The 24,162-nt window shown below is 39.0% G+C and overlaps 1 protein-coding gene across 9 annotated transcripts in view; it reads left to right on the forward strand.

Moving 5' to 3' along the window:
* The window catches only part of nfasca (neurofascin homolog (chicken) a), a 108,479-nt gene that overhangs the window by 79,690 nt on the left and 4,627 nt on the right, over positions 1-24,162 (forward strand). For 5 of the 9 annotated variants that reach the window (XM_077203402.1, XM_077203404.1, XM_077203401.1 and 2 more), the window contains 2 exons: positions 12,726-12,854; positions 13,462-13,531. In XM_077203402.1, coding sequence (XP_077059517.1) covers positions 12,726-12,854; positions 13,462-13,531 — 199 coding nt within the window. Of the gene's footprint in view, positions 1-5,333; positions 5,616-6,892; positions 7,013-10,245; positions 10,396-12,725; positions 12,855-13,461; positions 13,532-13,640; positions 13,727-24,162 lie in introns of those variants that run through there. The other 4 variants (XM_077203400.1, XM_077203399.1, XM_077203405.1 and 1 more) reach the window with 3 other exon arrangements.

Raw genomic sequence — 24,162 nt, forward strand, 5'->3', positions numbered from 1 at the left:
AACACGGTCATTCATAGAATATATCGATACTAATAAATGTAGGAATCTTGACGTTTTTAATTTCCGAGAATCGCAATACTTTTGAAGTATCGGTGTACCGTGCAAAACTAATCTTAATCAGTAATTTGTTTTTCAGTAAAGGCATTTTACCATCCAATTTTATCAACAAAGCATATTGCACAAGATGTAACTTTTTCAGAAGTTTATTGAATTGTATTTGAATTAGGGCTGGACGATATGGCCAAATTTTATATCACAATATATTTCTTAATTTCGGTCGATACGATATAATTCCGATATCGATAGGAACAATATAAAAGCCTCAGAAAAACTGCCAAGAACGCCCATAACAGATGTCTGTTCCTACAATCTTCTGAAAAATGAATTTGCCAAGTCTATGAAATCTGCTGGAGTCTTTCGCTACTGCACCATAACAAACTACATGAAGCAATGAAATAACCCATCATAACAATAATATTCTCTTCTCAATACCTGCTACAAGACTATGAAAGCATATGGGTAGCAATATTCAGTTTGAAATGTAATATGCAAAATGACAATGTAATATGTAAAATGGCAATGCATTTCTGTTTTTAAATGTACATTTGCCATAACATTTGTGCAACATTTGGTACACAAAATGGGGGAATTTTTTTCCGATTTAAATCCCATTTCCTGCATTTACATAAATTTAGGGACTATGGTGTTACAAAATCCAGGAAATAATTAAGTTGATTATAATGATAAATTCTGCCAAAAATAAAAGTAGGCTACTAAACTATGTATAACAAAAATATGTCTTACTTTTTTCAAGACTTGAGATAATCATTTTATAAAGTCAAAAATGTTCACCATTAATGTTTTGTGTGTAAATAAAACTGAAATATACAGAAATTGAATAAGGTTATCAAATAGTCTGAACCTGCATAAATTATAAATTAAATATAGATTAATCCTTATTATAGCTACACACGTTCTTTAGACAAGATCAGTGAGTAATTTGCTCTGTTCCCCTTTGTTCTTTGGTTAACAGACAGAATTGGCTGCTGTCCCTTTAAGATCTGTCGCTGATGAGAGGATCTTACGCATTTAATTTTCTCATTTAGGCTACTCTTAACTTTCATTTAAGATTTTATTTAACTCATTTAGACTGTTCTTGTGAGGATACAATTTACAAAACGGACATTTTGGCATAAATATGTGTGTTATTATTCAAGCATTAAAGAAAGAGAACTGGATTCTTCGCGTCGTGTGCGTGTGTGCGCGCATCAGGACATTCACAGGGAGCGATACCTGCTCATTAGAACTTTCGGTGAGCTATTTTTAGGGTGTGGACGCGACGTTCCTGGCCGCGGACGCGCGCATCGGCACAGTCTATCTCCTGATCCTCGTAGGATGTGTTCCTGCCGCTAGTCGGACTCGGCAGTCACACTCCGGCACATTTTGCAGCACGCTGAAACACCGAAACACCACTGAATTTATACCACTGAATTAGTCTTTCCTCTCTTATCAACTATTTCGTCTGCTTTCTCCTCACTTGTGGAAGCTCGTTCAGTCACATTTGCATTGCGGTCAGGGGCGCTCATTCTGTGGCTGAAACTTGCCGCGTTGGAGATCCGCTGCTCTGAGCAGTGGCTGCGTGTCTGTGGTGTACGTCATCAGGAAAGTAGCCAATTGTGTTCTGCTCTTTGTGACGGCTGCGCGCCTAACGTCAGTCAGTGACAAATGCTGCTATGTATATTGAAATATCGAAAATGTGTTTAAAAATCATATCACCGTTATCGAAAAAAAAAAATATCGCGATATATATTGATATTGAATTATTGTCCAGCCCTAATTTGAATGAGAATCGGGATGCATGATTGATTGAAATAAAACTAAAATTGTTATGGATTAGTGCGATTATCAAATTGCAAAGGCTGCAATTTAATGAAATTAATATGCACTGCCTGTTTCAGAGTGAAGCGCGGCACTTCAAATGTCAGACTAAAATTTCAATAGTTCAACATTTGGAAATAATTTAAGAATCTGTATTAGTATTGTAATTTTACTCTTGTACTGTAAAATAAAATTATTATATTATTTTTCCTAAATACTCAATCACAAGAATATTACAAAAGATTCACTATAATAATAGTAATAATAATAATAATAATAATAATAATAACAATAACTATTAAAAAATGAGTATTTGAAATGTATTTGACAAGACTTTTTTTTTCTTTTGTTTTTTGCTTGGTGCCTCAAGTGCAGGAATTGCACACTTCACCTTTAACTGTTAAATTTCCCTTGATGAAAAACAAAGCTCAACTACACTGTCTATTAATGCCTGTCCCGATCCATCTAATTGTCCGTCTGCCATCATCCATGTCACTGTGTGCTTTCAGGGATGGGCTACACTCTTGCACTTTTGTGAAGTCACTGAATCTGCTCTCAGTGTAGATGATTTAAGTTCTATCTCTTTATGATGCTGTTAAGATGCTTCTAAGTGCCACAGAAATAAGGTTAAAGTCACTTGTGGCTCTGATGTAATTTGTGATTTTTTTGATTGACCCCCTAATCCCTGATGGCACTTCGCTACTTTAGCCTTGACATCACTTCCTACCACATGCCTTGCTTGGCATATCCCAGCATGCTCTTCTCATCATTTTGGTTTAAAATCTACCCAGAAGCCAGAATGAAGCACTTTGTTGTTCTAATTTGGGAAACAGAGACCTCTAGTGGTGATACTTTGATACAGTCATTGTTTTAGGGAAAGGGAAATTAATATTCAAGTGATGTTTTTGAAGACATTTATGAAGAGAACGCTGTAATAGAAACTAATCACAATGGCAAGCCAATTTTGTTTGTGTAGTTGATACTAATTTCTCTAACAATTCTCACTGTAGAAACAGATAACCTGACGACTAGTTAAATGTTTTGGGAGAAAATTGTATCCAATGACCATGCACTTTGTGTTGATAGTACTGAAATATCAATTTTCTCTTTCTCTGGTGGAAATACAGGGCAAATTGTCATGAATACTGAATATAATGTTGTATTCGAGGATATCAGTCATTCAATAATCCTATTGCATTGCACCTGTTGAACCATTAGCCAAGCCAATTTTTCTTTATTAAAATAACATTTGCAAATTTAGCACGTGTGTTTTAGACAGTCAGAGAGGGAGAATTGTGTTTTTTATTCATGTAAATGAATACTTTCCTGTGCCAGTTGCTCTTTCAAAGTGGATGAAAATGATGCAAAATTAAGATCTATCAGTATTTTTCTTGTTAATTAATGCTGTGAACATGCAAGACTAAGCTCTACAAAACAGCCTGCATAGTTAAAATGCAGTCATGTTAATATATGGATGAGATGCATCTGCTTATAGAACAGTATTAATGGAGTGATGGTGTTTGGCTGTGAATCTGTAATGGTGTTTGGCTGTGTTTGGATGAAAATGGCAGAATAGTAAATAAGTGTTTTAGTAAAGCAATGATGGGCTTTTTATAGTGTGTCTAAATGTCAAGCAATGATACACGAAAGTCAGAATTAGATAAGACAAAGCTGCAGGTAGTGAGTGTTGTGCTGCTGAATCAATAAAAAGAATAAATGTTAAATCAGCTCGCCATTAGTCCGTTGCTTTTGCAATGCACGTCACCGCTTCTGCTTGTGCCACCTGAGCTTTTTTTTTATATTGTGCCAGATGGAGACATACAGGTAAGAGTGCACTGAATTGTTGGCTTGTTGGCTGTGTTGATCTGAAACCACACCCCTGTGCAAAAGATTCACATCCATTAGCATGTCTTGGTCTGGCAAATCTTAATGTCACCAGGCGCTCCGGGGCTCTCTGACATGGCTTTACCTTCCCAGATTGTTCTTACTTTTTAGTTGAGTTTGGAAACTGCTTATAGTTTTTTGTTATGGAGTTGGTTATTGGTACTCAAAGCATAATTTTTTCCAAGGTAAAAGCTTCAATAAGCAAAGATGTACAATAATTAATATTTTTTTCATTATGAATCTCTATCTACCACCGTAATGATTCTATCCACAGTGTGTTCTAATTGATTTTCACAGATCTACTCTCAAAGGGATAGTTCATCCAAAAATGAAAATTCATTTACTCCCCTTCGAGTTTCTTTCTTCTGCTGAACACAAAAGAAGATATTTTGAAGCATGTCGGTATCCAAACAGTTGATAGGTCCCATTGACTTTATTTATTTTCCATACTATGGAAGTCAATGGGGCATTGGGGCCCATCAACTGTGTGGTTACCCATATTCTTTAAAATGTCTTCTTTTGTGATGACAGAATTTTCATTTTTGGGTAATATATGTATTTAATGTGCTGACAGCACTGCAAGTTAATAAGAATAAGTCCTAGCAGATATGATTTTATATTTCATAGTTTCAAAATGCCAAGATATGAGAATACTGCAGCATTTTGCAGTTGTCTCTATAGTATTGCACAACTTTAGCACAGTGGTTTGTAGTGATCCTATATTTCCCCTTGGTGGTGCACAACAATCAATTTTTAGATACCCTCTGTGCAACCTCTGCAGTATTTCTCAGCGGCATGACGTGCCGACATTCATGCTCACAAATATCACAAAGTTGTTGCACCATTTATGTATGTACTACAAGCTAATATTTGAGAATGTACTAAGCTAAACAATCAATGTAAGCATTACAAAATAATGGTGTCTTAAAGATGCTAATATTCTTTGAGGCATGACATCATGTCTGGTTACACATAAGCATGGTATTTAGATGTCTGCCATGACCAAAATTTTTTGATACTGGCTATGTTCAGAATAGCATACTATTATGCCACATACACTATAGGAATACCTAGATCTAATAATTCTTAGATATTTTTGTACATGCATATACTGAAAACAATACCGTTCAAGTGTTTGGGGATGGTAAGTTTTTTTCAAATGTTTAAAAAAAAAAGTCGCTAATGCCTGGCACGTCTGCATTTTTTTGACCAAAATACCTGTGTGTGTGTGTGTGTGTGTGTGTGTGTGTGTGTGTGTGTGTGTGTGTGTGTGTGTGTGTGTGTGTGTGTGTGTGTGTGTGTGTGTGTGTGTGTGTTCACAGAGTTCAAATTACAGTAGATAATACTAATAGCAGTTAGAATACAATAGATCATACTGAATGTAGTTAGCAGTATGCCAGTATTCCATTCGGAACATAGCCTCTCTTTCACAAAATTTGTTTTGGAAAAGGGAATTGTGGGAATTCCATTTGATTAACTCATTCTTGTTTGTCTTTTCTCACATCTCTTTGTCTTTCTTGTGCTGAACCCTGGAACCTCCACATAACGTCTCTCTCTGTTCTTCCTCTCAGCCGTTAACTTTACAGATGTCTTGATGTTCGAAACTCCTCCTCCTCCCCCTCCCCTCTCCACTGATCCAATCCCAGCAATACTTACCCCAGAACCAGCCACACCAGCCCCTACAACTGCTGCTCCACCCAAACCTACTACCACTTCCACCACTACTACCACTACAACAACTACTACTATAACCACAACTACTACAACTACTACCACCACTACTACAACAGCTTCCACCTCACTTCTTCCTGTTCGGCCCATGTCTCCTAAAACAGTGGATTGGAAAATGCTGGGTATCTGATAATGACACAGTGTGCATTGGAAAAGCCCACAGTACAGACAAAGTAGATGAAATTAGTGTGTCCTCTTGTTTAGATGACATTTATTATGTATGTTTGACTCAGTTAGCAGACCATTTAGGACAGGGGCATGATTGATGTTCACTCTGTGCTCTCACAGACACACAACACTCAGATTACTCAGAATTAGTATTGACATTTGCTTTACAAATAGTCTAGTTGCATTAGAAAATTAAATGCATGATGTTGATCACTAAACTATGAGATATTTAGTAAAATCATATCACACGTATTAGCAAATAAAGTTGTCTAGCTAAGGTATTCAGCTGTTTTAAAGACCCCATGAACATTTTCTTTGCTGTGTGAGGTATTTAGTGACAGTATTTTACAGCAAATTTAGGTGGGATATACTGTAGCTATATTTATTTATTTATATAAAGGCCTGATATACTCAAGGCAAAGTTATTTTTCATTCTGCACTCAGGGGTAAAAATAAGTTTGAAATGGCGGAGCAACGATATACTGTTTTACCCTTCTGACGCCACCCAAGCTGCTGGAAGCGGTGTTTAGATAAATATTCAAATATGTGCCTCTGTACGGTGTGGGTGAAGCGATGAGGCGAAAACCAAGAATAAACCAGATAGAAGGGACAGAATCCTGACAGCTGCACGCTACAACGGAAACACAACAAAAAATGGCGGTTTTGAGAAAAGTAAAAATGCAATCCTCTCAATAGCAATTCCCACGATGTGGAATTTCGTGTGAGGGGCAAAATATTACCCCACCCAGATTTTGCATCGAATTCAAGTTTGTTAAATTCTGAACATGCCAATTTGCTGTATTTACTGTACCATAAAAAAAAACGTAGTAAGTATGTGGTACTTTCGCTACTCTGTTGATAATAATCATTGGAAGTCCAAGTTTTGCTAATGTGATTGCGCCTTAAGAGGGAATTCTAGAGAGCATTTTATTAGACAAAAATGTTAATATGCCCAATGTACAGGATGAGAACCATATTTTTTGTCCGTTTTCTCAGAGGATCGAGAAAGTCTGTACACTTTAAATGTGTATATACTGTATCTGCTAAATGTTTTGTCAACTATACTTGCATATACAGTAGATGACGTCAAAAATAAGTAATCAACATTAACAAAAAGATACAAAAAGTCTAATTTAGGTTTCATGGGGTCTTTAAGATTAAGCATGTAATCTAACCAGTGTCTGTATCACAAAATATCTAAGTGTACTCCTCTCCTACCTGTTCTGCATAGCCCCGAATGTAAAGATCTGGAATCTGACCGTGGATGCTAACAATGACTATGCTAACGTCAGCTGGAAGCACAACTTCTCCGTTGACAGCAGCAAGTTTGTGCTAGAGTACACACTGGACAGTAAGAGCCAGATACACCTACAGAGAGCTTATAAAGGGAACGCTAGATTTTATTGAGCCTACTGGTGACCCAAATCATCCTCTTATAATGTTTAATTGTGCCTCATTTTATGGCGAATTTACAGAACATCACAATAAACATTACAAAGAGCTCAGGTTTATTTGTAAGGGAGGTATTGTAAATGTTATTTGAATTGTTCAACATTTATGATATCTTTCTTGCTGTGAATCTCTGTAATGTTCTTTTCCCGCAGTACTTGTGTAGCTTGTTAACTTAAAATGTGTTTTAACACCAAACTGAAGCAGTCCTCCAACATGTTACTGGATAATATCATGTCTGCAATACTGCATCCTGCTTTGTGTCATCAGCAGTCATGCATGTTCCCTTTAGAAAGCTCTTTTTCTCTCTGGTGGCTAAGAACAGGGAGAGATTTGACTAAATCTATGAGGTGGAGAGATGCCCTGAGACTTAAAAAGAGACAACCAAGATGTGTTTATTTGACTCTAATTGGGCCACAGAGAGTTTTGGTCAGTAAACTGGTGACTTTGAGGCACACTACAGTCCACTCTTATTACCACTGCAATATTTTAGCAGTTATTTCTTTTTTACCTGTAAAAAAAATATATATATATATTTTTTAAATTAGGTGTAAAATTATTTGATTTATGCTTAAATAAAAGGAAAAAAATTTGATATATCATACTATATTATGATTTATAATTTATATTATATTTAGCTTTCTATGAAAATGTGTTTTAAGGATTTTTTTTATTAGATATTTTTACAGAAAACCAAGACAAATATTTTTTTATTCAGTGCCTATACACTCTTGAGTCGGTTTAATTTTCAGTTTTTTTAATTACACAGGTGAATGTAAATTTAAAAAAACATGATTTCTTCATACTACACCACTGTTCCGTTGTGCCTGCTCATGTTTAAGCCGGAAAGAGACATGCAATACGTAACTAGTGTTTGACTAGTTTATATTCCTCTACAAAAGTCTCTCTCTCTCACTCATTTTCTTGCTCTCTCTCTCGCTTGCTCTTTCGACCTTGAGCTATCTGTTTGGCTCATCAGATGTGATTGCTCATTCCATCCTTACCTCAACCATTGGTTTCCCAGCAGCGCTTGTTGTCTGGCTGCCCAAAACTGCTTGGCTTATTGTTCATATTGGCCACCATTGCCCCATCTCATGATTATCCCAGCAAGCCTGCCATATCTGATTGATGCCCCTTAGGCCTCCTTTTTATCTTTGGTGGAAAGGTTTCAGAGATGAGGTTAATGTTTCCAACCTAAGGTCTCCTCAAGGGGAGAGTCAGAATAACATATTTAACCTTGAAACATGTTGTGCAGTACGTTCTGGTGCAATACCCCACCCAGCAGGTGTAAATGTAACTGAAGCAATCTGATTTTCATCCAAGAGGTGCATCACAGCTTTGGACTCATTTTTTACACCAAGGAATACTGCATTATTATGGGATTAAATTACACCAGAACCAAAGCACACACGTTCTCCAAAAGTGCTTCCCATGTAGACTCACCATACCATTATATAACACTCCCTCTTCTTTCTTCCTCTTTCTCATTGTCTCACCATGTCCTGTCAAGATTGTTGCAGCTGCATGCAGTCAGTGTTAGGCATGGTGTCTGATGATGTCTTAAAGTCTGAGACAAGCTGTAGCAGCTTCTCAGCCCATATGAGATGTTTTGTTTATCTCAAGCAGGACTTCGTGACATTGAAGGGTTAGCAGCCAATTTTATGCATGTAATATGGGAAAAATATAATTTAAATCCACGCTTCTTTTACAGAGGTAGGGAATAACTTGGCTTTGAAAGACAATCGGCACCTTTATCAAGCTATTTAAGAACTAGATAAACATTTGGAGGAAATATGAGTTCTTGGAAGGCTACAATAAGGATGCATGATATAATAGTATCGCATACATTTTCTTATCTATTGGTATTGGTCAATATTGGATATTTAATTTTGCATTCTGATTTTTTTACAATTAGATTACATTTATCATCATCTAATGCTATTTAGATTTTTAAAAACACTAATTTAAATGTTAAATGTCATCTTTAGCATTATCTCAGAATACATTTTCATTTTTCATACTGATATCATAATGCCGTGATTCCTAAAATTGTGGATTTTAGTTAAAAAAACTTTTTTTTCCCATTTAAACAAAACAGTATACAGTTTTAATGTCGGCCATGTATAAATTATTGGCCATAACATAATTAAAACTAATTATGTTCATATTTTTATTAGTCAGAATCGTTAACTGTATCCCTAGTGTAAATTCAATTCTGTTTTAGAGCTGTTGTGCTGTTTATGGCAGCCTTTCATGGTTAAATATATGCAAGTTGGCCAGTCAACATTCAGTATGTACTGTTTCTACATAACATAGTTTTACATTAATTGTAGAGCAAACCCTAACCAGAATGTTGGTGTAATACACACAGCTTTGCAAGCATTGAAATAAAAGATGAAGCTACAAAACAAATGACTAAAAACTTTTTCTTTTTTCTTATGGATGAATAGATGGGAACTTTCTTTCCAGCTAGTAGCACTTGCACCTCCAGGTCTGCACTTTCAGACACTATAATTGAATTTCGCTATGCAGATATAATCCAATGGCTGCTTGCTTCAAAGGCTGTTGTATATGGCCACATTTTGGATATGCAGGGTTTTGCATCAAACTCATGCCAACCCATGAGTTACACAGTGCCTGATGGTTCCTTATGAACATCGTGGAACCTCATTGGAACATCACATCCACCTCGTGACAATTCCATTGGGATTTGTCCCTCCACTTCTCAGCTTTCTCAGAGATAAGATGAGGTCTATATAGATAATTGAGACAAGGTGCACCTCCCTCCACTCTAGACCAGAGTTCATTATAGCAAATTCAGTGTGAGATATTAAGCGGCAACTTCACATCAAAGCTTTTAACAGGCATCACTAAAGCAAATTATGCCCCAATACACCAGTGCCAGACTTTGATGTGTGCTGAGCCAAGATATTCCAGTATTTTTGCTCCCAGCATGCTTAAAATATTATTTTTATACATTCTCTATTAAGAGTGGAAGGGATGCAGCACATTTCCTCAATTAACGAACATGACCTGCTATCTTGTGGAAGAGGCCAGTGTTGTGTGCTTAGTTTTGGCCAGTTAAGCTTGATGGGCTCGGTTTGATGGACACCTCTCTTGTGTCTCTCCTTGAAGGTAATGGGTCGATGAAAAGCATTCAAGTAAACCAGCAGCCTTTCATTAAGCTGGCTGGGCTGGTGGCCGGGGCCAAGTATCGGTTGCGGGTGTATTCCCATGAGCACCACTCCATCAGCAGCGACTTTGTCACGTTCGAGACAGGCAGAGGTGAGGGGTAGCCAAGACACAGGGGAGGAAGAAAGGCTTCAACATGTTTCCTTCTGAAGTAGATAAAACTACAATAAACTGTATTTTGACATGTTTACCAATGGGTCACTGCAACTGGTAACTTGTAGAGTACAAGAAGGGCATGGGTAAAGTGTAAGGGCCCTATTTTAATGATATAAGTGCATGGTCTAAAGCGCATGGTGCAAGTGCACTTAGAATCCACTAGTTTAACTACAGGAAAAATGGTTTGCGTGCCAGTTGCATGGTCTAAAAGGGTCGTCTCTATTCTATTAATGAGTAATGGGTGTTTTGTGGGCGTAACGTGCAATGAACCAATCAGAGTCTTATCTCCCATTCCCTTTAAAAGCCAGTTGCGCTCGCGCCATGGCGATTCGCTATTTAAAGTACGGAATTTGCAAGCGTAAAAACTGAACGCGTCTCTAGCAAGGAAACACGCAACGTTAAAGCGCGCGATCAGACCATCTACGGGACAAAGTGTACGCACGTTGTGGATCCGCCTATAGGTGCATATTACTAACGCGCTCTTTAAATAACAAAAAAATATTGCGCCATTGACTTTAGACGAGGTTACAGTGGGTCAATGGCTCAGTAATTTCAGTTGCCTCAAAATAGCAACACGCCAATAATGCGCCTGAACTCCTCGTTTTCAGACCAGCACACCCATGGGCGCACAAATGGGCGCAAATGCATTTGCTATTTAAACAACGTGGCGCAGAACGTGAAAATGATAACTGCGTCAGGCTGAAACTAGCAAAAAACACTTGTGTCGCGCCTGGTGCCGCATTGTGACGGGTGTATGATAGGGCCCTAAATGTTATCAACATAGTTAATGCTCGGTAAGTTATTTTGTGAGTATATCTTTGCAGATTATTTTTCGAAACTTCAGGTGCCACTAGCAAACATATTTTTCCAGCAGGACGCATAGGCCTATGTGCCTCAGGTGGTGTGAGCAAGATGACATCTCTCAGCATTTTCTGTTAGAGCACACTCAATAAGATATTGATCATCGTGATGATAAGGATCCTTGAGCCGTGTAAATATCATTTTAGGTGGGATGTTTGCTCTGTGTTTTTTGGATATAGAAGATTGAGCTCATAATAATCCATCAGCTTTATTGTTTGTTCCTCAATGTTAGATCCCTCTGTGGTTTTCCACACAAAAAATGGCACTATTTAGGCCATTTTAGTTGTTTTTTCATATATTATATTATATTATAGCACTCTCTATTAATGCCCTTGGTTTTAAAAGGAAGTGTTCAAGAAGCACATAAGATGGTATAGGGTACGCTATAGTTCAAAAGTTTGGGGTCAGAATGATTTTTTTTAGAGAGAGAATTTAATAATTTCATTCCAGAAAGAGGAATAAAATTGATCAAAAGTGACAGTAAAGATATTTGTAATGTTACTAGACATGTCTATTTCTAATAAATGCTGCTTTTTTGTACTTTGTATTCATTAAAGAATCATGAAAAATTATGGTTTCAACAGAACAATTAAGCATTACTGTTCAACATTGATAATTATAATACATGTTTCTTGAGCACCAACTCAGCAATTAGAATGATTTCTGAAGTATCATGACTCTGATGCTGAAATTTCAGCTTTGCAATCACAAAAAGAAATAATAAAAATATTTAATATATATTAAAAGAGAAAACTGATCATTTTAATTGTATTAATACTTCCCAATAATACAATCTTTACTATATTTTTTATCAAATAAGTGCAGCCTTGGAAATCTTACCAACCCCAAACATTTGAACGGTAGTGTATATCGAAACATCTATCAATAGAGAACAGGAAAAACACATGCAGTTAGTCCACCCTCTAGAATCACTCACTAAAATGTTTCATAAGATGCAGATTTTAAAAAGAGTGGTTTTTGAAAAGAGAGTATTTGATGATGTGGTTAAACCAAGCTGCTGGCTTTACTGGGTTTCCGTTTTCATCAGATAACTCTTTATGGAGAGAGCGCCTTGTGCTCTGATGTTATTATCAGGATGGGTAATTCAAATCCAGATCCACTCACCGCTAATGTGTTTTTGATAAAGAATGGCTGTCAACTGACTCCTACCATGTTGCTGAAAGTCAGTGAGATTTATTAGGGTCTCCATTTGGTGTTACTGTGTTCAGCTTTTCTCCTGACTCAATAAATCGTACAGGAAGAGAACAAGGTTCTTCATGTGTAAGATGATCTGTGAGAGTTGATTTCTGCCATTTTTGCTTATGTGTATAATGTTACGAAACTTAAACATTTTATTCTGTACCTCTTTTTCTTCTCCCCTCCTCTTGGTGTTTGCTTGTTAACAGCCTACAAGGAGCAGGAAGACATCGCTACTCAGGGCTGGTTCATTGGGCTGATGTGTGCCGTCGCTTTATTGGTTCTCATTCTGCTCATTGTTTGTTTCATCAAGAGGAGTCGTGGAGGAAAATACCCAGGTAAAATCCAGCAAATCCACAACACACTTGTGATCACTTTGCATAAACCATTGTAATATATTAAACCAGGGTTGGTTGGTGGGTGGACGGGTTATTTATTTATTTATTTTTTGGATGATGATCAGAAACTCAAAATAGAACCATCAAATACTAATAATGTTGTTGTTGTTTTTGTAAACTATGTCTATTTCTGTTAACATTAATTACCTTTAACCACAATATACGTATATGCTACATGGTAACACTTTACAATAAAGTTCCATTAATACAACTACTTTAGCTAACATGAAATATGAATTAACAATAACTCTATAGTATTTATTAATCTTAGTTTATTTCAACGTTTACTAATACATTATTAAAATCAAAAGCTCTATTTGATTGCATTAGTTAATGCAATGTGAACTAACATGAAGGACTGTATTTTTAATAACTAATATTAACAGACTACTAAATACTAAAAACAAATGGTACTGCTCATTGTTAGTTCATGTCAATGTCTACAAATGAAACATTGTAAAGTGTTATCTGTTATGTAAGTGATCTATCTACTGTTGTTTTTTACGTACTGTTGTTTTTTACGTACTGCTGTTTTTCTTTTTATCAGTGAGAGAGAAGAAAGACCTCCCCTTAGATCCTGTTGACCATAAAGACCAAGATGGATCATTTGACTATCAGTAAGTTTTCACTTTCTATCACTTTTACCATAAAGATAAACATCTATTCAGGTTCTGCTATTTATAATGTTGAACCTGTTGATGAAACACTTTGTTTTAAATGTTACAGGTCCTGAACATAGCTCTCACCCTGCAGAGGGGAAAATGTCTCTCATTTTAAACAAATATAACAACTAACCACTTAAACCCAACAAATACTAAATAATTTATTGCATAAACACCCCTAGAACATTTGTTGATGAGGCTTTTGCTTTACTTAAACAGAAAATAGGCTTGCTGATGTGTAATGTGTCTGTGTTCACTGACCAGCAGCTGAAAACCAATGCACCAGATTCTAAGGAAACTGTGGTTGCCATGAAGTTAAAAACTCTCTAGTGTGCTTTTTATCACCATCCACACCAACATACTATAAATGAGTTCTTCCTGTACAGTTCTACATCTACTCTCTAAACCACACAGATCTCATAACTTCACACCCTGCAATCCCATCGTGGCAGGAAAAAAATCAGTGTGCTACTCTGAAGAGGAGTTCACACTGCCCCTACAAACACCAACATCCAACTGTACTTTAGTATTATTTATATAGGCCTATTATTATAGTATTTGTTAATATTTTTTTGAATTGGATTATATTTTTAATATTTTCATTTTTAGTAATTTTGTTATGCTTTTGATTTTTTTTTCATTTCTATATACCTTTATTTCAGTTTTAGAACTTCAACTTTTGCTTAAAATTTATATTTATCTGATTTCAGCTGCATTTTAATTAATGAAAACTATTTAACTATTTAATCGTTTTAGATTTAGTTAACTAAAATAACATTGATGCTCCATTGCTTTTGTTTGAAACAAAACAAACAAAAGCAAGTTGTGAACCCTTAACAAACAAACAAAGATTTTTCTATCTGTCATCCTTAGTTTGTTTTGAAGGTTTTGTTGTGTAAGCCTACATCTGTCAAGTTGGTGTGGATAATTCAACCTGGGTATAGATAGTAAAGGGAAGTGTCAGTGAGGGTTTCAGGCAACACATTAAATGTCTGAAGAACTAATATCTCAAGCTCAATAAGCTAATAATTGTCATGTTACTTATGCAGTGTTGGGAAAGTACTGTATAGCAACAATTCAAACTTAAAATGTTTCATTTGGATAACAATATAAATAGCTTTAACATTGTAGTTAGCTGCTTTTTGTCAGCGATTTTTAATTTTTGTTAGCTCCTTTTCGGAAAAAAGTAGCTTGATTAGCTTAGCAAGCTAACCTAGCTTCTCCAACACTGCACCAAAGCTGAATACAGACATATCTGTAGAAGTGGACCATGGAGTTATAGGTTGATTCAGTGTAATTCTCTAAACCACTAATTGAAAAACATGCTCCAACATTTTGGACTATGATTTTTAATAAAAACCACTCATGTCTCAGCAATTTCATGACTAACAGCTAGTTACGTGATATTAAATGGTTTGCCTTTTCTCAAAGCTAATTCTTTTTAAGGAGATCAGAGACCAGCGATCTAACTGATTAGCTTAGTAATCCTAAAATCTAAGTTATGCTAAGCCTTACACAGCAGCAGTACTAACTTCTCTCTCCATCTAACGTGTGAATGATGAACCCTTTTCTTCCCCCTCCTCTTTCAAATTGGCGGCTGGGTTGTTAAGGAACGAGAACAGGTATTTTTTCAGCACATCATCTCAGCCTGAGCATGTCATTGGTTAGCCTACATGTGGATGGCAGAACAGGGACTAAAGCTGCTGTCTGATCAGTGTTTAAGCTCTTCAAAGGTGTTAAACTCCTTGGTCCCTCTATTTTGGGCGTAATCCAGCAATTTTTGTAAAGTTAATACATAGTCTCCTAACCAAACACGATGTGATAAAGCAACTAGTGCTAAAATACAGCTGCTAGCAGTTTAGTTTTTCAGCTAGGTGTGGTTAGTGACAGGATGTTTTTGGATTGGCTGTGATTGTGTGGCATCTTGCTATGGAAGCTTGTTTCTCCCACGGAATGAAAAAGTTAATAGTGACATTTTATCACACATTTCTGACTTTATTACTCAAAATTGAGAGTTTATATCTCAAAATTCTTAGTAAAAAGTATTTCTAAAACTATAATTTTATAAAACTAGATTTTAATATTTATAAAACTAGACTTCAATATTTATAAACTCAAGTTTATGTCTCGCAATCCTGACTTTTTTCTCAGGATAATGAGATATAAACTTGCAATTGTGAGTTATACAGTCTGACTTGCTAAAAATAAACTTGAATTCAGGGAAAAAAGGCAGCTTACTATTACTTTTCTCCCTTTTTTCGCACTTTCTGACTTTATAACTTCGGGGTTGAGCTCTGCATAGTGACTGACCGTGGTTTAAAAAAAAAACAGAACTCCGTCACAACCAGCTCTACTGTGACGTCGAGCTTTCGCAGGAAGACTGCACCACCTGTCTCAGCAGCCCTAAGAGGGGCGACCCAGAGTCAGCTGCTCTTCCCTGGTGGAGGGCCGGACGGAGAATCTTTTGTTTATTCAAATTCTGTTCCGCCGCTGACGTCTCAGTCAGTAGTACCCAAATTCTAAGTAAGAGCAGCTTCTCTATCTCTGGGTCTCAAGAGGGCATGGATGGCAGTGAGTAACGCTTCCATGCTTTGCCACTCCCGTCCCCCTCTATCACCAGCGGGCAGCAGTGTGCGGTTCGTGGACGCTACCTGGCCTTCCCACGCATCCTCTGCCCCAACCTGGAACCAGGTAGTGTTGCACAGCACACTGAGACCCCACTTCAGGCCGCCTCCAGACATCGCTGCTCCAACCCTGGTACGTCCGTGGCCCTGTTGGTCCCGCTTGCATTGTGTCTGGGAGCCTGGCTAACGCCCCCAATCCGTCTCCATGGCTCATCCGTACCATCAAACTCAACTATGGGATTCAGTTCGCCCGGCGCCCTCCCAAGTTCAGGGTTATCCACTTCACCTCCATGTGTAGCAGCGATGCCCCTGTCTTGTGGGCAAAGATTTGTCCTACTGGCGAAGGACGTGATGGAGACGGTCCCTCCAGCCGATATGAAGACAGGGTTCTAAAGCCCCTACTTCATTGTACCCAATAAAGGCAGTGGGTTACGGCCGATCTTGGACCTGCAAACCTTGAATCGGGCCCTACACAAGCTCCTGCTCAAGATGCTCACGCAGAAATGCATTTTCGAATGCATCTGTCCCCAAGACTGGTTTGCAGCGATCGAGCTGAAGGACGCGTACTTTCATGTCTCGATTCTTCCTTGACACAGACCATTCCTGCGGTTTGCGTTCGAGGGACGGGTATATCAGTACAAAGTCCTACCTTTGGGGCTGTCCCTGTCGCCCCGCGTCTTTACGAAGGTCGCGGAGGCAGCCATTGTTCCAATCTGAGAACGCGGCTTTCGTATTCTCAACTATCTCGACGACTGGCTGATTCTGGCTCAGTCTCGGGATCAGTTGTGCGAACACAAGGACATGGTGCTCTGTCACCTCAGCCTGTTGGGGTTTCGGTTCACCTGGTACAAGAGCAAACTCTCCCCTGTGAAGAGGATCTCTTATCTCGGTATGGAGTTGGACTCAGTCAACCGGACAGCACGACTCTTAGAGGGTCGGGTCCGGTCAGTGTTGAACTGCTTGAGTACAATCAAGAGCAGGACAGCGGTCCCACTGAAACTTTTTCAGAGGCTCCTGGGGCATGTGGCATCCGCAGCCGAATTAACGCAGCTCGGATTGCTTCTAATGAGACTGCTTCAGCGCTTCAGTGGCAGAGCGGGACGTATCGGGTGCACGTCAGGCCGCACTGCCTTCAACCTTCAGCCCAGAACAAGTGTCCAGGCATGCTGTGGTCTTCACGGATGCCTCTGCCACCGGCTGGGGGGACCACGTACAACGGGCATGCAGTTTCAGGTCTGTGGACGGGATCAATTCCTTCAAGTTGCTTACAGTACGCCTTGCACTGGGCCGCCTCAAAGGGCCGCTACATGGCAAGCACGTACTGGTCTGTACGGACAGCACTTTGGCGTACTTCAGCACGACCGTTGCGTACATCAACCGTTAAGGTGGTCTACGCTTCCGCCACATGTCGCAACTCGTCCGCCATCTCCTATGGAGTCAGAAGCATCTGAGGTCGATTCGTGCCATTTACATCCCTGGCATGCTCAATCGTGCAGCAGACGAGTTCTCACCACAGCTTACGCTTTCGGGAGTGTGGCGTCTCGATCCCCAGGGGGTCCAGCTGATATGTGACTTCTTCGGAGCCGCTCCGATAGATCTGTTTGCCTCTCCGGACTCGACCCATTGCCAGTTGTTTTATTCCCTGTCCCTCGGCACAGATGCACTGGCGCACTGCTGGCCCCGGGGCCTACACAATTATGCGTTTCCCCCAGTGAACCTTCTCGCACAGACACTGTGCAAAGTCAGGGAGGACGAGGAGCAAGTCTTGTTAGTTGCGCCGTATTGGCCCAACCGGACCTGGTTCCCAGAACTCATGCTCCTCGCGACAGCACCTCCTTGGCCCATTCCTCTGAGGGAGGACCTGCTTTCTCAGAGATGGGGCAGTCTATGGCATCCATGTCCGGACCTCTGGGAACTCCATGTCTGGTCCCTGGACGGGACGCGGAGGTTCTAGGTGACCTGCCCCAGGCGGTTGTAGACACCATCACTTCTGCTAGAGCCCCCTCAACGAGGCGCCTCTATGCTCTGAAGTGGAACCTGTTTATTGAATGGTGTTCTTCCCACCGAGAAGACTCCTGAAGTTGTCCGATCAGAGTCGTGCTTTCTTTCCTGCAAGATGGGTTGGAGCGAAGGCTGTCTCCCTCCACCATCAAAGTGTATGTTGCCACTATCGCCGCATATCACGATGCAGTTGAAGGTAAGTCATTGGGAAATCATGACCTGATTGTCAGGTTCCTGAGGGGAGCAAGGAGACTGAATCTGCCTAGCTCCCCCTCTTTATCCTCTTTGGACCTGTCTCTTGTTCTCAGCGCTCTGCAGAGACCTCCGTTTGAACCACTGCAGTCAGCTGAGTTAAAGATCCTGTCACTAAAGACAGTGCTCCTGACTGCTCTGGCTTCCATCAAGAAAGTAGGGGACCTGCAAGCATTTTCGGTTGATGAATCATGCCTAGAATTCGGGCCAGCCAACTCTCACGTTGTCCTGAGACCCCGGCTCGAATACCTGCTCAAGGTTCCTACCACTCCCTTCAGGGACCAGGTAGTGAACCTGCAAGCGCTGCCTTCGGAGGAGGCAGACCCAGCCCCAGCTTTTCTCTGTCCCGTCCGCTCTTTATGGTTATACGTGGACAGAACGCAAAGTTTCAGGCCTCAGATCAGCTCTTCGTCTATTACGGAGGCCAGCAGAAGGGAAAGGCTGTCTCCAAGCAGAGGATGGCCCACTGGATAGTGGATGCCATTGCCTTGGCTTTAAACAGCCCAAGGCGTGCCTTGCCCGTTTGGTTTCGAGCACACTCAACTAGAAGTGTTGCTTCCTCCTAGGCGCTGGCTCAAGGCGCCTCGCTGACTTCTATAGCCTCCGTGTAGAGCGGGTATCTTCCCGTTTACTCGTCCCCAGTGGCCAGTAGCACGAGGGACCCGTTCTTAGTGTTGGCTTGCAACACCCCTCTCACCCCCATGGGGTGGATACGTGCGAATATTTGCTCCAGTAGTGTTCCCCAGAAATGGCTAACCCTGTGAGTTCCTCCGTCACCCCTGCGGCAGTCAGATGTTGCGGAGCGTCTGACGCCAGGCCTACACTCGTATGGACTGTGGAATTAGGCTGGGTGTCCATATGTAGCAGTCCCTGCGGCGACCGCCATATGTGTATTCCTCCACGATCAGCTCCTCTGCGGATGAGCCCATGTCTTTCCCTTGACAGAGCCCACTCTGTCGTCTCTACTGGTGTTCTTCCCCCCTATAACTAGGCTGGAACAAACCCCAGAGACGGTGCCATATGTTGTACTACCCTGCTTGGCTAGTCCATATATCCGTCAAAATGCCTCCCTCCGGGTAGGATGTGGCCTCCGCAGCGTTCCCTTCCCCAAGGGCATGCTTTCCCAGCGTTATCCAATAAGTCACACTGAGTGGGTCTTGCGGAACAGCAGTGACTGACCTTCTCTGCTTAGAGCTCCTACTTTCTGCCCAACACTGCTGTCAGGCCAGGAGGCTCAAGTTGAGTGCTGGAAGGGCCAGAAGCCGTGGCGCTTTGTTAGATATCCTCATTCATCAGAATCACTTCTTTCACGGGCGGCTCGCAAGCCGCGACAAAGAAGGAGACAACATGTTGGATAATGCTCAAAAAGAATACAATTTATTAAAGTAAGAATAATAATAGGAAAAAAGACGAGACGAGACGAAAACAAACAATTGAAATGGGTACAAAAACGGCACGAGGATTGGAGAGCGCGCCCCGTCACAGCTGAAGGGAACTGCTTTAATTGCCGGCATCAGCTCCAACACAGGTGTAACTCCTCAGTCATCAATAACGTCACTAGCTCTAACTCCATCCTGCAAACCAAACAAAGGAAAAACAAACAACCGACAAATCTAACCTGTACTGGGTTCATAACACTTCTGACTCACGTCATAGTGAGCTGACAAAGGTGAACATCTCTGTTACGTATGGTAACCCTCGTTCCCCAAGGAGGGAACGGAGACATGAGTCCCCTCGCCACAGCTGCTGAGCTTCCGCTGTACGGCCAAGTCACAGTTCCCTCCTCAGGGAACGAGGGTTACCATACGTAACCGAGACGTTTTATTAACTTACAATTCTGAGAAAAAAAGAATTATGAGATACAAACTTGTAATTGCAAGAAATTGTTTTATTATTCTGAGATAAAAAGTTGCAATTACCTTTTTAATGTTTTTTACTCCATGCCGGAAACTAGCTTCGTTATCTTGCGGCATTTTCGCTTTTAAAGGACAGCAAACTTGTCACATTGTGCCTGGTTAGGACACGTCACCTTGCACGACTTACAACAGTGCACTTATTGAATGGTTCATATAAAGCTGTTCATCTCAGAGAGTGAATTGGAAATGTATTAAAAGCTTTGGCCTGAAATAAAATGTCAAGTACTGAAGCATTTTATTCCCTCTTAAAATTATTTTGTCTCTTTATTATAAAAATAATCATCATGATTCATTGGTTTGTATTGTAAAGTTAATATTTTAAAAGCCAGTACTGCGATGTCAAGGTTAAATTAATTTGTCAGAAGGGAACCAAGGTTCTTTCTTCAATGTTTTAACACCCTTGAAATGTCGTTCAATGGAAAGCGCAGTACACAATATTCAGTGACAGGGTGACCATGATCAGATGCACAGAAACATGCATGAAACATGAAAATGATTCTGCTTTGTTCAGAGGGAACTCCGTTGAATGTAAATTTGCATGCAAGGCTAGCATAATGTATGGTTTTTCAGTTCATTGAGCCTATTTAGAATTGATAATGCATTTCCTACAGTCTGAGAGGAGAGTCTGCTGGAGATTAGAGCCCTTGGGTTTTGTCAGTAATCTGCATTCAGTGGGATGCCACATCTAGAAAATGAACCAAAAGCTAACAACAGATTATTTGCTGAAGGCTGTTTATAATTATTATGTTCACTGCATCGTTTTCTTTTTCCTCTTATTTTTCTTTTTAAGTGCCTCTTTGATGACACAAATGTTTTGTTTTATTCATAATTTTTTTCTCTCTTAATCATTTTTTATTCTTGGGTGTTTTCCATCCTGTTGGTGCAATGAAGGTCTCTTGAAAAGGAAAGGTATGGAAAGAGCTGCACTAATTTCACCTGCATTTGGACTTTAGTCATGAACTAAACCTTAATAAACCTTGTGTTTTTATTTTATTTTAATTGATTAAAACATGTCCTTCTCCTTCAGTATTGATAAATGATCGAAAGCATTAGACGCATACAATTTCTTTTACTAACTCATATTCTTCCGTGATTTTCCTGTCATTCTATCATGATTCATAATTCATGATTGCATCCCAACTGTAGTAGTTAATTTTTTTAACTTTATTTATTGGGCTGTCAATTTAATGTGTTGATTTAATGCAATTAAAATTTTTTGCAAAATACAGAAAAGTAGTGTTTACTGCCAAAAATATAGAGATATATTTACAGATATCATTTTATTAATTTGATTAATCTGCATGTCATAATATTAATTGACTAATAATCCTATGTATATTTTTATTCTTCCATTATTTTTCTACACATTCTTTAAATCCCTGATTCATGCCAAATTTGTTATAATGTCATTACAGTTTTCACATATTCTGTCAAAAGTGATGTACAATGTGAAATATGGGCTCTTTTTCCACTCTTGGAGGTGAAAAGCTGGTGAAACTGTGAGTGTGAGGGCTGATCGATTAAATCAAAAACCCGTCCTCATTATTCCCTGAACTCTTGCTCGTTGCAGAGAGAGTGTATTTGGTTGGGAAAAGCAAGATATCCTGAATGCGCCTTATTGAATCTAAAGATAAATTACTAAACTAAACGTAGTTTTGAAAAACCATGATTTTCCAGTTGTCATGCTGCATGCACACTACCGTGTCATCTGGTAATATCATACTTAAACATTTTTTATGAAACATCAATGCTTCTTTTTTATAGAGATGATATATGCTGTTGGTAAAAGCATTTTTATGACCTATGAAAATGGATAGTATTATGGAGCCTGGTTGTAAACCATGTTTTGTGTGGGGACAAAGTAGTTTATTTACAATATTTCGATTTAACTGCCAATCTGTAAAACAATTTACAACAAGGTCCATGAAATTAAAGATGGACCTCTGTGCTAAGTTAATGGTTTTTAAGATCTGATTGGTGTTTCTTTGTTGTTTTCTGTTTTCCTGGTGCATCTCGGTTGATGTAGGTCTCAGCTCTTAATGCATGACACTATTACCCCCCAGCAGAGGTCTGTTTAAATATATGAGTTGCATATGTTTAGGCATGCACAGGACAGGGGATAAAATATCTACCTGTGAAAATGTAGTGCAATGAAGCATTTATAGCCATGACATCATTTATAGAATACAGAGAGCTGAGAGTTTGTCTTTGTCTATAGTAATACATAAATGGTTATTTTACTTTGAGTGTTTTCTTTTCTCCTTGAGGTTTCTCAAAAGTGAGATGCTAAATGTTTTTCTCAGGATGATGTAGTTGGAATCATTATTTACATGGAAGAAAAATCCAAACCATAAAATATTCTAATAGGGATGCACCGATATGAAAATTTTGGCCAATACAGATAACAGATAATTCTTTATATATGAAAGCCGATAACCGATATATTGGCCAATAAATATAAATCCAATTTTGTTCATAATTTGAGAGCCTGATTTAAAAAAAAAGTCTCACCATTAAAAGCCAAGCACACAATTATAATGTTCTCATTATCATTTTTATGTAGCCTATATGACAGACTTGTGCTGTGCATGTTGCACTTAACTGTATTTTCCTTTTTTGAAGTTTTTACAATATTATTTCAATCAATTAAAAACCATCATGGCGAATAGTGCCCATCTGAAGTGTCTCAGCTGAAGGTAAAATACATTCTTTTTCGCCTTTAATATATTGGCCAAATTTTCTTTTCAGGCAGATAACGATAACATCAAAAAAGAACCTATATCGGCCGATAACGATATGGTGGCTGTTATATCGTGCATCCCTATATTCTAATAGTCAAGTAGTCAGATTTAGTTGCCACATATCTGGGGAATAGGATTTTGAGGTTGTAAAATTCTATGCTGCGTTTCTTGTTTATTCAGATAGCCAAAAGCATCAAAAACCTTGAGGGAATTTCAAAACTCCTGAGTTCTTGGTTCAAAGCCCCCATTATTGACAGCGTTTACAGCAATGAATTTTATTTTGCTCAGTTCTGCGGTCATTGTTGAGCCAATCATCTGCGCAGTAAATGCCATGTGATGGGATGAATATAGTATATAAATATGTGTAAATATTAATGTATTTATAATATATAGAGAGAGATTGATCAAAAGTTTGGTGTCAGTAAAAAAAAAACTTTTTGTGTGTTTTTGTTGTTTGATTTACATTAAAATGCAGAAGGCAGAGCAGCAGGAATTTTAGGCTGTTGTCACTTTAAGAGCTGCACGGATCCAATTAGATTGTTACACAAGCGTTTTATTTCTCAGCTGTTTACATTCATTTAAGACATAACCGACTATATTTGCAAGGATACTGTCCAAGATGGTTTTGATATGATTAGTGTTAATTAGAAGAAGCGAAAGACAACTCCATTCAGTATTTGCACGGTGTCTGATTTCTGGGTGTGGTGCGCGCTATGGATGTGTGTGAACACACAGTGAGTAGAATTGAGTTCTCTTTTGTGTCTTCCTAGGCTTGAATATTTAGACTAGGCTTAAAACCCCATGCAAATGATAAACTCATGAAGATGCAGCAGTAGCCCGATTGGGACAGTGACAGTGTTGCACAGTTCATTAGTCCCATAGTTCAAGGGTCCTTGTTGACGTGCCCTGCTGTATTTTGTAAATATTTCATTTAGCTTTGGCAAGTATTTAATTACTTTACCCAGAGAAAAACATTGGACAATAATCCAATGGACATTATACAGCTCAGTGCCTTTACACAGTTGTTTAATAAAACATCGGTTTGTTATATC

Source organism: Siphateles boraxobius, unplaced genomic scaffold (genome assembly GCF_051911475.1).
Source record: "Siphateles boraxobius isolate OS27281-9 unplaced genomic scaffold, OSU_SipBor_1 5, whole genome shotgun sequence".
Lineage (NCBI taxonomy): Eukaryota > Metazoa > Chordata > Actinopteri > Cypriniformes > Leuciscidae > Siphateles > Siphateles boraxobius.